General features: G+C 45.6%; 1 protein-coding gene across 4 annotated transcripts in view; it reads left to right on the plus strand.

Moving 5' to 3' along the window:
• The first annotated feature begins 1,285 nt into the window (after positions 1 to 1,285).
• A1CF (APOBEC1 complementation factor) overlaps positions 1,286 to 14,476 on the plus strand; it is a 28,936-nt gene continuing 15,745 nt past the window's right edge. The window contains exons 1-5 of one of the 4 annotated variants that reach the window (XM_069795911.1): positions 1,286 to 1,479; positions 7,803 to 7,946; positions 10,669 to 10,803; positions 10,992 to 11,122; positions 12,590 to 12,828. In XM_069795911.1, the coding sequence (XP_069652012.1) occupies positions 7,848 to 7,946; positions 10,669 to 10,803; positions 10,992 to 11,122; positions 12,590 to 12,828 (604 nt within the window). In that variant the 5' untranslated portion in view covers positions 1,286 to 1,479; positions 7,803 to 7,847. The remainder of the gene's footprint in view (positions 1,480 to 7,802; positions 7,947 to 10,668; positions 10,804 to 10,991; positions 11,123 to 12,589; positions 12,829 to 14,476) is intronic. The other 3 variants (XM_069795908.1, XM_069795909.1, XM_069795912.1) reach the window with 3 other exon arrangements.

Below are 14,476 nucleotides of genomic sequence, written 5' to 3' on the forward strand. Positions count from 1 at the left end.
CTGTTATATCTACCCATCACTCCCAAGCTCTGCCCAGGAGGTCAGGAGAAGCAGCAGACCCCAAACCCTCTCTGGGTACTGTGCCCAGTGGCAGGTGGTCATAACTGTTTGTTGTTTGGGTTTTTTTTATAATATGCTCCAAAATCTGCCTTTGAACCCCTGAATTCAGCAGAAACGTGGATACCAGAGGGCAGACATTTCCTTGGGAGCAGTCACATTTCCGGGCCAAGAAATGGGTGAAACGCAGCAGCGCCTCGGTGAGACAGCGGTTGCGCTGAGCGAGGAGCAAAATGCTGCTTGCGTTGAGGGAGCAAGGCCCCCATTATCTACCTACTGCACAGGAATACCTAATGCTTTTAAAGCTGAGCAAACACCAGTATGGCACTTTTCCAAACCTGAAGCGTCAGCAACACCTAATCGTAAACGCTTCATTTAACGTGCCTTGAAACAAAGCCCGAGACTGCCTTAAATGCAGTTCAGCATCAGCGTAGACAAAGGCTGCTAGTGGGGGTCGGCTTTAGGACTGGCAAACCTACAGGCTGTGGTATAGTCATGGTCCAGCATTGAGGTGAGAGGTAGTCACAGCAGGATGCAATTGCAGGAATGGATCCTTGTGCTGGGATACTAAACTTGCCCATCATATGAGAAATTACTCTGTCAAACCACCACAGTACCCGTTTTATTACTGTAAGGGTCCAGAAGGATTTTAGCAGAGGCAAACATTCAATTCAGCTGTTGCATCAACAGATGTGGCACAATACCCCGAGGACCACAATATCTGGATGCTCAGAGGTTGCCACACCTGGAAGCCACCCATTGCAGAGATTTGTGGCTGCTGAATTTATTTGCAGCCTTTTCTAGGTGCAACAAACCCCCCCCAACACCTGCATTGTCTTTCCTCGCTGCAAGAGTATTGAGTCTTTGCTCGGATGATGTTTTCATAGCGATTCCTGGAAACCCGCAGTTTGCAGGCTATGTGCATTTAGGCCACCAGCAAGTGGGATTTATTGCTCCTGCCATCTTCCTCCAGCAAGCCAAAACCTCCTGTTGAAGCCAGGAATGGCACGAGGCTGTGTACCTTCTCCCAGCATCTCTGCTGGGGGCAGCAGCGGCGAGAGGGATGGATCAGCTGGGAAAGCCTTCAGCACGGAGCGAAAGAACTGGCGTCAAAACGGTAGCACAGGGCCAGCCCTTAAGCAGCGATCTGACTTCAGTCCTTTGCATTTATTTACAACAAAAAATGGACCTGGGTAGGTGGTGTCGGAGTGGTGGTGACCCAGCTATCTGGTCAAAGGCCTGCAGGGAGCCGGGAGATAGGGTGGGTTAACGTTTAACCCACAGGGACTGTAAACCAGCCCTGGGGCTGCTGAACCTTTGGAGTTTGATATGATGATTAGGGAATAACCGGAGTGACACGTCGCAAACTCTCCATAATCAAGGAGACGTTTTTCCCGGGCGGTGATCTCCAAAATTGCTCAGGTATGCAGCCACTCACCCTACCCCGAGGTTTGGGGCACAGGGACTGGGTCCCCTGTGAAATGGGGCTTTTAGCTGGGAAGGGGAAGGAGAAGCTCCAGGGACCTTCCCTCCTCCCCCAGTGGTGCCTCACCATCAAATGCACACCTCGAGTGCTGCCGGACACTGGTGGGGTTGAACTGGTGTGGGGCTGGACCCCCCTGCACCACACGGCTGGACCCGTGCACTGGCACAGCCCCACACCACTCGCCTTGAGTTTTCGATGAGCAAGGTGGGGAGAGAAGGGCTCCTCAGGGAGCTTTTTTTACTGCTTTCCCCCCACTGATCGCTGGCGGTTGCCAGAAAAGCAAAGCGCGACCAGGTGGAGGGGGGAGGAAGGATTTTCCCTGGGATAACTGGGTCTCGATTTGTTAAAGCGCAACTTCCTAGGGCTAATCATTAGAGATCTTTCCAGCCGACTTCTTATTCCTCTTTCTCTTTGCAGAAGGTCCGTCTCCATTTCAAAGGCAATCACTGATCCTAAAAAAAATCTTAATTTTCCCTAATCTCTTCAAACTAGCAGGCTTTCTGCCCAATACATAATGCTTCTCTTAAGCTATTTTCCCTTGGTGAGATAGGAGGCTCGGGTGGGAGCAGGCATAGGAGTGAGGTTGGCTTCAAAGCATCCGGCACATGATGCTGTAAATAAAATGGGGGGAAGGAGGCTGGGCTCATCATCAGGTGCCCTTCATCCTCAGAAAGGGCTTTTTGGGGCATGTTGAAAAAGCTGTATGCAAGAGGAAAGGTATTTGGAAGAGAGGAGCCACTTCCCCAGCAAAAGAAGCTGAGCAAAAAATTTGTCGGTTCATACAGGAAATATTTTCCCAAGGCTCATGTACTGCAAAGCGTGCGGTGCTTTTCCATTACTCCAAATTTTTCCCACTTTCCTGCAAATACCTATGAGTTCCCACTTGCTGTGGGACCACCTGAGCTGGGAAAAAGCCCTGCGCCCTGGAAAGCAGAGGGACTAAAGCCTCGTGCCTCATTGCTCCATCGGACTCCGTCCCACAGCATGTCTCACCCCAGCAAAGGGCTGGTGGCAGCTTGTGAAGCTTCAAGTGTCTGTCTTTAGCAAGAATATGAAGAATGCTTTGTGTTATATATATATATGTAATATATATGTATTGCTTGGAGCCTGGAGGGAGGAAAAAAAACTCCAAACCTTGAAAAACAAGCTAATAACCTAAAGGAACTAGTTTCTCTAGTAACCACTTATTTGGATTATTAAGGGTAAAGCCTGAATATACTTATCCAGTCTTTTCAAAGGTGGTTATTCTTCATGAGGAGCAGTTGCACCAGTGGGGGTACTGGTGCAAAACGGCCTTCATTAAATGTGTCCAAGTGGCTTAACACATTTAAACATGAAGTTGTATTGATCTGCGCAGGATAAACATGGTTTCGTTATCTCGTTTATGGAAACAGTAACCAGGTTTCCCTGAAAAGGCTGTGAAGGGGCAGGCTCAGGGTACAAAAGCGGTGGGGGAAGAGAGCAGGGTCTGGCCACAAACCCCACCTTTCTTCCTCTCAACAACAATCCCCAGCACTGGTGACATACCTTGAATGGGGAAACGGATTCCTGCTTTTCCAAGCAAATAACCCAAAAGCGAAGTAAAATCTCCTTTTTTTGAGTAAAAGCTTCCGGATTCATCTTGCTCCTGGCTGGCTGGAGCAAAGCCATAGGATCTGCCTGCAGTAGCTGGCAAGGAAACCATGTGTAGAAGTAGTAATGGAGAGGTGAAGCAGTATTATAGTAAGTTTGTTTCTTGTTGATATGGGGCATAAAAGTACCTTTTCTTGCCTTGGCGTTTTAGAGCTTTAATAGAAACCTAAAATGAATGAGAGCTTTCAATGGAGAGAGGAAAATCAAATGAAGTGATGCTCTAGTTTAAGATACAAGCAGTACCTTCTTTTTCTAATGGTGCAGGGTTCTTGATTCTGTGACCATGATAACTTGGTTGTATTGTTAAAAATTTGGTCAAAAATGAGGATGAAATAGGAAATTGTTGAATTCCAGAACAATTATTTCTATTAAGTGTGGTTGGATTTTTTTTTTTTTTTTTTTAAATAGTGCTAAAAACACTGCCTTAATTTGCTGCAGTCATTCACACTTTCCAACAGCAGCCATGGAAGGGGAGTTGTTGGAGTTGTTGTTCCACCCACCCCCCCCCCAAAGGTGGATTTGCTAATTGATTAATGGCCCAGGGAACAAAGAAGGAGAGAAAGTAATCATGTTTCCCCAGGTCCCATGACAGCAGCTCTCCTCCCTTACCCTTAATGATTAAAAAAAATAGCCCAGCACACTGGCCCCACTGCAAGGACTGAGGCTGATGCCTGGAATAAGGGGAAAGTGCTGAAATCCCACCAGTTTCAGAAATAAAATGTCCCACCACAACTTGTACCCTGGAAATAGTCTGGATGCATTGATGGATATGGACCCTTGGTGGGAAAGTGCCCTGTCCAAAAAGGTGTTTAGATGTCCTCAGGCCAAGGGAGGTAGGAGAGAAGCGGGGACTGAAGAGGTGCTTGGAAAACTGGAGGCTGGAAAGCCTGTTTTACTGTGTTTGGGACCTGTTGTGTTGGGATTTACACCTCTTAAAAAAGAGAGGTATGATTTCTGTTTCTGTCCCAGGGAAACCCAACTGATGGAGGAAAGCTCTCTAGTAACAAGGCTTATAAATTAGCTGTGAATGACTTTGGGCTGGTAATTAGTAGGAGGGACCTCATTTCTAAGAGTGGTGCTACAAAACTGGACCTGGGTGGTGCGTTGGGTCATCCGCATGCGCGTCCAAGCCCTTGAGTGTGCGGTGTTGTCCAGCCCCGGTCTCCGATGCTCCTCCTGAATCAGGAGCGGAGATTTGCAGGGTAACTCAGGCTGGAGGTACCCTGGGGTGGGGGTCTCCAGCCGGACCCCCGTCCCAGCAGGACCAATGCCACAGCTGCAGCAGGCTGCTGAGGGCTGTGGTCCAGGCAAGTCGGGGCATCCCTGGGGATGGGGATCCTCCACTGCTCACATGGGGAAGGGCTGCTTCCTTGAGGCCGGCTGGGCTTTCTTTGAAGGCAGCAGCGTGTGGAAGCACTGGGCACAGATTAAGGCCAGATCATCATTAACACACACCCTGAAAGCACGGCAACCGATTTTTCTGGCACTTTCAAAAAATGCATGGAAGTCTCCAACACCGGATTTCGCAGCAGCTGTGATAAATACCTTGTGCATCCTTGAACGCTCTTGCTCCCTTATTCCTAAGGGATTGCTTGAGCATATTCTGGAGTACACCAATGTCTAGACATGCTGGTCTAGAGCCTAAAAAATTTGCAGGATGCCTTACGAGAAGAGGCCAGAGGAGCTCACCTGGTCTTACCTAATAAGGCAGAAGCTGAAGAGGGATATTGCTCCTGCTGTAAATGCATCAGCCGGGGAGATGCTCTATTCCCATCCATCCCCCAGCCCTGTGGCTCGTGCTCACCGCTCAGCACGAAACCATCACCTGGAGTGAGATGTTACTGGAAATTACTCCTCCCTGGAGGAGAGGTACAGAGACGTATGGTATTTAAGGCTCTGCATGCAAATGCATTCACAGCAGCAGCTGCTGAGACACCCAGCCTGTAGGGAAGTGCAGCATGAAATAGTGCAATTTGCAGGGAGGGAGGAAAAAAAAAGGCTCTTACACTAATCATCTATCTAGGTCGTGGTTGGGGACAGACTGGAAACCTCAGCCGCTATGGAAAGCTGCCGAGGTTTGTCTGGCTGCAGTCCAGCCGCTTTCCTGGCACAGAGGGGAGCCGGTGCTGGCATGGAGCGATGTGCCTGCTTCTGCGCTCCGACACCCAGGGCAGCCTCCCTGCCGGGAAGCAGGTCACTGCAGCACTGATATACCTGATAGAGAAAAAAAAATAGTGGTGAAGTCTGAGGTGGTGAATATTAGAGATATCTCATAGTGCTGCTGTCCCTTTTGGTCCCCACCTCTGTCTCGGCCTTCAGGTACACGAGGATGGCCTCAAATCCAGATATAAGAGGTAACAGAGACTCATGGAGCACTGTGCAAATTTGCACCAAGTGCTGCAGTTTGATTGCTCAAACCCCTGATGGAACTGGGATGCAGCAAAAGCAAAATATAAGGGGCAAAATTTGAGGTACACCAGAGCTTTCCTCTATAGGGTGCATATAGGGTGTCTCTGCTCAGGCAAGGGAGGATGCAAAACCAATTTGGATTTTAATTGGGGTTTTTTTGAATGACTGCTTTTTCCTTCTTAAGCAGCCTGCGAAAGCATCTGACTCGTTTTTGCACAGCAGTGTGCTAATCCTGCCCCATGCCATGCTGAACCCCAGCTCTGGAGGTGTAGGCAGGCACAGAAACCACAAGCATCGATGGGGTTTTGCTGCTGCCCTCAGCAAGGGCAAAACAAAACAATAATCAGGCTCCCGTTCCTGCAGAAAACACTTGTTTTGGAATTAGAGGCAGGAGAAAGCTATTGCATTGGACAGTCCATGTCCCAGCCCCTGCACTTTGGTAGTAATTAAAACAACAGAGAACCTGGGAGCACAGAAAAAAAAAAAAAAAAAAATCAGAAGGGTCTCACAAATCTCAGCAATAAATAGCTCCAAAATCTTGCATTGCAAAGATTTCTCTATTTCCAAGTATTTAAGTTGCGGTCTGTGGACCTCAGTGTGGCTGAGCCCAAGTGACACAAAGCTGAGATCCCCCAAACATTTGGCCTTGTGCCCCATTTTTCATTCTGATAATAATCCATCTATTTAAATTTAAAGCACCTGTTTAAGTCTTCCAGGATACAAAGGTATAGGAGCACAGAGCAGGTAATGTCCAAAGGTGAAGTGGCCAGCCTCAAACCTTAGCTCTTCCCGCAATGAACCCCAAAAGTGGCGTGTGCTAATAAAAGATCTTGGTGTTACACAGCTGGTTATTGGAAAAGAATTTTTCTGTTATTTCCATAGCATCTTGGCACGCTCGGAAGATCTGCCATAGCCAGATATGTTGCACTTCCTTACCTGCATTTCTTTACATGCAATGCTCATGTCATGTGCACCAAGAGACCTGCTGCACAGGGGGATTGTTTAGGGTCCTCGCCCCCAAATTTGGCATTAGCTCAGGGTGCAGCCACAGCAATCCATCACCCTTTCACCTTTCTGTCACCCTGCCTCTGCTCCTCTCCATTTCCCTTCTTCCCTGCCCAGCATCTCCACCACCATCCCATGCCCTTCCCCATCCCCGTGCCATGGGGGTCCTGGGGTGCCCTGTCCCCTTCATCTCCAGTACACCCTCCCCAGCCCCTTTTGGCCCTGTTTGCTCTCCAGACAAGCCTGGGAGTTATTGCCTCTCATTGCCTCCTACTTTGTACAACTGAAAGCAGCTTAAGGCAATAACAATCATTTTGGATGGCGTGATTTAGTGGTTTCCTACTATAAAGTTCTTGGTCCTACCAGCTCACAGCACATGCCCTGGCTATGAGGACCCAAGGAGGCAACTTTTTTGGTGCTTTTGCTCTTGCTGGTGTTCAGCATCTGCCCATCATCACAGGTTCTCAAGCTCAACATTGCACCTGCAGACCCTGTTTCTATGCTTGGCTCATACAAATGGGTTTTGCACAAGCTCAATGCTCAGCATGCAGAAAAAATGGGGCAGCCTGAAATTATAGGTTGTGTGTCCGTCTTATAAATGCCCCTTTGTCACTGTGTAACCTAATTCAGATTCAGATTTCAGCTTTATGGTGTTTTCAACCCCAAACCAAAACTTAAAACAAATCTTTAATTAGATATAACCTAAAACTACACCTCTGCATCAAAACATCTGAACCCAAGGTTGTTCCAGCCCTGAACCTAGATACAGATCTGAAGTTCTCCCATGTTCTTGATTTTTAAAAACAAGGAAAATCTGGAGCTAGGTCTTGTTTCTCATAAAGTCCTGGACATGGCTTGTACAAGGTTCACTTCCCAGCATCAACAGGATGCAATGGCATGAACGACTCATTGTCACGTACTCAGCGCAGGATTTGGCATCTTAAATGTGTTTCCCTCCTAAGACATGTACACTGATATGTTACAATATCCCTCTGCGTCTCACTGGAGTGCTGTCCAAAATCTGACGGTGGGTTTAAATGCTATTTATTTTCATGCAACATGAGGGGGATATTTTTTCCATGGTCTGTGGTGTTTTGTTTTTATCTCAAAATAACTGATTTAGGAAGAATGATCCTGTTAACTTTCTTAGGAGGGTAGACTTTCTCCTCCTAGCCTTATTAATTTATTTAATTTATCTTAAATTTGATTGCAGTGAGCAACCCTAATTAACCTGATTTTTTGCTGATAATCACTCACAATGGAATCAAATCACAAATCCGGGGATGGATTGACCGGCACACAGAAAGAAGCCGCCCTCCGTGCATTAATTCAGCGAACGGGATATAATTTGATTCAGGTAGGAACTCATGGTTACGTCCTTTTGTATGCAGTGTCTGGCTTCATCCTAAAGCAATGTGTTGCATCGGGGGCTTGAGCAGGGAATCTGGATGCATGAAGCGCTCCTTGCTCATTCTCCCTCTCTTTGTTTTTCTCTAGTGTACCTGCTGCACATAATTACATGTAATAGATGCTGTCTTTTATGAAGCAGGATCTTATTCCTCCAGGAATTCTTTGCCCAATGCCAAGTTATGATAAGGGTGGAAAAACAAACCCAAGCACTGCTAAATGTTGGGAAAGGTTGGGATTTCTGTCTCAAAGCCATGGCTGCAGTGGTAGCATAGTAAAGAAAACCCACTTAACAAAGCTTCAGAAGAGTGTAGGTCCAGAGTTGGCCATAGGAATCCAGCACATCACCACCAGATCTGCCTTTTGTACAAGTGCATGTGAGGCAGGCGCCTCACCTGCCCAAACACCAAAGGTTTGCTCCCAGTTTAGTCTTTAAGTTCTCCAAGTCCAAAGCCTCCTCTGGTTAGGGCAGGTGGAGACTGGGCATGTCCTTCAAAAGCCATCTGAAGAAGTCCTTCTCAGTTAGCATGACCAAAACAAGCTAATTTTTTGAACGCATTGGGCACTAATATGACCGACCTTGCATCCTGGAAGAAGTAAGTGAAAACACTGAATTTTAGGCAGGTGGCTGCCTTGATCTTTGCCTTGCGTTGCATAGCACTAGAGGGCACAACAGCCCAAAGCAAAAACTGAGACTCCTGGGAAAAAGCATTCTCCTATAGCCCTTAATCCTGTGTGCACCCCAGGATCAGGCCAGCAGCTGGGTTTGTTGCCCTTGAGGAGGCTTTCTGCTGTACCTGACCCAGAAGATAAATGACTTCTCTATGTCTTACATTTACTGTGGCTTTCTTTATCCTGGTCTTCAGTTTTTCATACTGTCACATCTGGCTATGGCTCATTCCTAAACCACAGATTTCAACTCCCAGCCCTGTCCCCCCCTCCATCTTCTTTCTTCCTACCTTTTCCATTCCAAGCTTACTATTTTGTCTTTTTTTTTTTTCCCTCCTAATTTCCTTTTCCACATCCCTTTGTCTTTTCTTCCAACCTATCTATTGATGCAGCCAAACACCTTCTTCCTCAATGCATGCCAGGGTCACTCATCTTTGTGAAGTGGATGATAAAGTCCTTCTTCCCTCCAGACACCTTGTGAAGATGAGTTTGTGGAGATGCTGCCTTCAAGCCACAAACAAAGCCACTGCAGATTGATGGAAGACTTCATTTCTTGCTGTGCCTCCTCACACACCAGCTCCCACAGACATTAAAAAAAAATTTTAAAAAAGAACTGTTTGACTGTCTTTTGGTTGGATTAAACTGGGACAGTAAGGCTCCTCTAACCATTTTCAGATCATTGTTGATGAGCCCAGCATTCCTCCAGCTGACATGCTAGTGAAGATCACAGATGACCGCAACAACACAAAACACGACTATCACTTTTTGTCTTCACCTAACAAATAGCTTGAGAGACAGAAAAATCCCATGCCAGCAACGTGCTCAGTTCAGCCAGACTGGGGGCAGAAAAATAGCCTGAAACATCATGGTCTTCCTGTTAGATCTCCTATAAGAAATAATTCATAAAAACAAATATCTCTGTGACTCCATTACTGTGCTGAAAACATTTGCAAAACAGGAATGACCATGGATCATTCAGGGCCTGTTATAGGCTCAGGAAAACTGAAAGAGCTTGTGGTATATTCTTATTTTCCTGCAAGGATCTCTGTTTGCTTATGTGCTTTAGGCTTTCCTCTTAAGTCAGCCATACAGGCATTCACTTGCCTGGAATAATCCCAGAGTGGGAAATAACTACAGAAATTATCAGGCAGCCAAAAATAAAAAAATGACCAGAGTCCCAGCTCCCCTGGGAGCAGGGCATCACTATAGGACAGGAGAGGGAGAGGGAGAGGGAGAGGGAGAGGGAGAGGGACAGAAGGAAGGAAGGAAGGAAGGAAGGAAAAGAAAGAAAGCGAGGGATGGAGAAAAAAGAAAAGGAAGAAAGGAAGAAAGGAAGAAAGGAAGAAAGAGCAGTTTTCCCCCTATGTTAGCACTTTCTGAAGTCCAGATGCCTTCTGCTTTTGAAAAGTCCTTCTGCCTTCAAACACAATCCCTCCAGTATCCTTTCTTTCGTCTGTAGAGTAGTAAGCTCTCCACTGATTACTAAAATAAGAGGCAATATCATTGCTAATAAATATTTATGATTGGATGAAGAATCATGACAAGTTATAAATTTTGCAAGTGTTATATTATGCAGTCCACAACCAACACACAGTCCACAGAGGTTCACCTCCCATAGCCAAGAAGACCTACATTTTCCAAGGAGGTATTTCACTGTCTCCGTCTTGGACATCTGAAGTAGCAATTGAGTTGCAGAGCATACATTGATGCATGTTCCTTAGCAAAACTCAGCTACTACAAACCAGAGCCTTCTCCAGTACATCACCAGCATACTAACCGGGTTATCAAAGCCTTTCACTACAGTTATGGCAGTGGAACAGCCAATGCACACTATGTTATCTCTGATAGGTCTGTAGAGAGTTGCTCCTTGAAGGGAAGGAGGGCATCTCTCTCCAGCCCACTGGTAATGGAGTGTGTCTGAAGTGTCATTCCCCAGGAAGGGGTTGGTTACATCCCATTTAAAATATATGTCTAAGCCATTCTTTTATTTTTTTCTATGACAGGAAAATGGGCAGAGGAAATATGGAGGCCCACCACCTGGCTGGGATGGCCCTCCGCCAGAGAGGGGGTGTGAGATCTTTATTGGGAAACTGCCCCGAGACCTCTTTGAAGATGAACTTATACCACTGTGTGAAAAAGTAAGACTTCATGGCAGGTAGTTGTATTGCAGAGGTTAGTGATGATCAAAGCTGCATTTCAAGGCTGAACTGGAGATGATTTCGCCCCAACTACTGGTGGATCTCTGACGTGATATAGTCAAGGAAGCACCCGGTCTTGTTTAAACACCTCCCACCTTGCTGACAACCCTTTTTCTTTCTATTTGCAGATTGGCAAAATCTATGAAATGAGAATGATGATGGACTTTAATGGCAACAACAGGGGCTACGCCTTTGTGACCTTCTCGAATAAACAGGAAGCAAGGAATGCAATAAAGCAACTCAATAATTATGAAATTAGGTAAGCATGGCAGCACCATCACAACAACTTTACATCATATGTATTAATCTATTTTATTATGTAAGGCATATTTTTCCTTGCAGCCTGGAGGAAAGTTATTTAGATACCTAAGCTTTAAGAGGAAAACACCTCTTGTCTCCCTGTGCAGCCATTGCTTTATGCCATAGTACAAAGGCAGAGCCAAAACTTTTTGCAGGAAATGTCTTCCTTACCAAAAAAAAAAAAAAAAAAAAAAATCTACCAGAACATTGGAAAAAATATTTTGTTTTGGATCAAATTAACTTTTGCCTAACCATTGCTGTTTATTTCATGTTCCCCTCTGGGCTGTTTTTTGTTGATTTATCCTATTCACAGTCTCTCTTGTGACCTATACTGCAGATACATTCTGGGAGACAGACCAATTGCAAAAAATCGTGAAGTAGGATGGAAACCAATTGGCAAAACAGTGACATTTCCTAATAGATAGGAACAGAAAAAGCCCTCATGTTTGTGACTAAAAATGGGGAACAAAACACCCAGAAATCAACAACATATGGGCCCATCAGTATGTTTTGTTTTGATTCCAACCACACTTAATGTTTTTTTCCAGTTCAAAGTGGGATGAGTAGATGCCTTTGCTTAGAAGCATTTTGAGATAAACCATTCTGGCAATTTTATAGTTTGGATTTTTTTTTAATATAAAAAAAGAGATGGGTTGTGAATTGCTTTACTAGCAACCCTAAGGATGAGCAGGTCACAAGGAACACAGGGAGGGCCTGGAAAGGTGGTTTGTATCAGAGGCTGGAAGGTCTTAAAGATCAGGCTTCATCCACCTCCTCTGCTTACTTCCTTTGTTCCAAAGACTCCTCTAAAGAAGTTTTTAACTTCTCAAGACCTGCAAGAGGTACTTGGACCACGAAGAGGCGAGCAAAGTGCATGTAAGGAAATTTTTACTTTGGGGTCTGCACAACAATTAACATCAGTAAGCCCCCAAATGGTGTGCCTCCATGACAAGTCATTTTCTTTCCCTAAAACTTCAGTCATGAGGCCCAATGGTGACTGGGAAGCTACAAGTCACTGGTGAACACTACAAATCCTGGCTTATACTGGTGGCAACACAAGAGTCACTGCTGTGACCATGCATGGTAGGTACAGTTGCCTGGTAGCAGCCATTTTCGCAAATAGCAAAAGGGAGAGCCTCAGGAAGCAAAAGCAAAATTTGGCTTTGGTTTCTGCCTGATCTCAAATCCTTCATTTCAACTGTGCTGCCTTACTTTGATGTCAAATTTAGCAGAGTGGCACCCTTCATGTTAGCTTTTGCATTGAGCAAGACCGCTTGAATATCCCAAAAAGCATATGCCGCAGGAGCAGGAGGCTTGTGTTTGACCTTGTGTTTTGGGACAAGGGGGGGGGGGGTATTTTAATTTTTTCCTCTCTTTGAGAACTGATCCTGACTCCTGACAAACCAGCAATGTTGTTTATACTCAGGAACAGGCGTCTCCTTGGAGTCTGTGCCAGTGTGGACAACTGCCGCCTGTTTGTGGGAGGGATCCCCAAAACAAAGAAGAGGGAGGAAATTTTAGCAGAGATGAAGAAAGTCACGGACGGAGTTGTGGATGTCATTGTCTATCCTAGCGCAGCTGATAAAACCAAAAACCGGGGTTTTGCTTTTGTGGAATACGAAAACCATCGGGCAGCAGCCATGGCCAGGAGAAAATTGATCCCAGGTTAGTACAGATGGTGAGGGTGGTAGGGATAGCTTCATCTCGGGGTCACTTATGTATACATTGCACTGCGGTGAGACTGAACTCTCCAGAGGGCCCAGGTACCCAAGGAAGTGAATGCTGCTGGGTTTTCTCCTCTCAGCTGCTAGGGACACGCAGAGCAAGGAGGGACCCCAGTACGCCGTGGCTGGCTGATGGAGTCACCCTGGCTCTGGGGTGCAGGGTGGGCAATTCACTACAGATTCTGATGTAGCACCGTGCTCATTATCCATGCTCTTCATTAAGGAGCTTGAATTTATTAAAAATACAGCTAGATGGATTTAGCTGTGTGTATCCATACAGCTCTGTTGTAGGATATGTATTATCCTGTGGTTATCTTGGTTTATATATAAAATACAGTCTCAGTCATGGCCTCTCAGACAGAATCACTCAGGAAAGCATCCAAGAACATATTCAATCTTGAGGATGCTCCTGAAAATGTATATTTTCCTTGTGGGAAGAAAACTTCGAATGAGGAATTGTTTTAGGATTTAAACAATACAAAAAATAAGTCTATGCAATTTAGTGCTGGGGGATATTCAAGACCATTGTGAAGCAGAGAGAGGTTTGGTGTTAGGTGTTAGATAAGGAGTTGCTTAACATTAAGTGCATTTGCAGTGATTTCACCATTTTCTCATACTTTCTTATGCTCAGCAGCTCATGCACAGCTTTGTCGAACCCAGCTCACTTGCTAGTGAAAGAATCCAATAAACTTTCTGGTTTGAGACTTGTTCATAATGCACCAGCCTTCTATCACTCTTTCTATACGACAGCCCATGAAACATCCTGAGTAGTTTAAATCCTTTTTTCTTATTGTAAAAAAAATGAGCATGATTTCGAGCGCTGAATAGGCTTAGCTATTGTGGGATATCACACACTGACTATTTTTCCTTTTATTCTGCATCTTCTGCATCAGTTTAGCATCTCCCTGATTCTGGGAGCACATTCAGCTGGTCTGTGCTTCAGCACAACTTTTCCATGGTTTCTATATCGAGAATGGAGGAAGGAGCAGGCACAGCCACAGCTGCTGATGGCAGCCTTGAGGGAGCAGAGCACTTGAAATCCTGAGGAAAGACAGCGAGACAGATGGAGCAAGCACATAGTCCTGAACAGACATGTGCAACGCACTAGTGATTTCCAATTTGGGGACATCTCGATAAACAGTTTGGGGAATTTCAAAGGCGTACGCAGGAGCCAGTCTTCTGATGTTGCAAACATACGGGAGGAACTTGAAAAAAGTTTCAAACCAGAACTGAATGTGTCTCCAGCTGATGCATTGGATGAATGTGAGATTGAATATCATTATCAAGACATTGCCTTTACTCTGAACCTCGCTGTTCTTTGAGGGAGCTTTGTAGAAGAGACAGAAATGCTCAAAAAGGAAGAAGCTTTTTATGAAAATTGCTTCCTGGTTAAACAAAAGGGTGGAGGAAGACTGGGTTTTAGCAAGAGGCTAGTGCGGGCACCAAGCTTAGCTCCTTGCTGCAAGTCAGCCAGGTCATTATTTCCACTATTGAACAGAAAATGGCAATTCAGAAAGGGCCATACGGCCTTTCATTTCAACTGGCTACCATTAGCAGTCATCTCTCTATTTCTGGTCACTAACAGCCCA

The sequence above is a fragment of the Haliaeetus albicilla genome, chromosome 11, assembly GCF_947461875.1.
Source record: "Haliaeetus albicilla chromosome 11, bHalAlb1.1, whole genome shotgun sequence".
Classification (NCBI taxonomy): Eukaryota; Metazoa; Chordata; class Aves; order Accipitriformes; family Accipitridae; genus Haliaeetus; species Haliaeetus albicilla.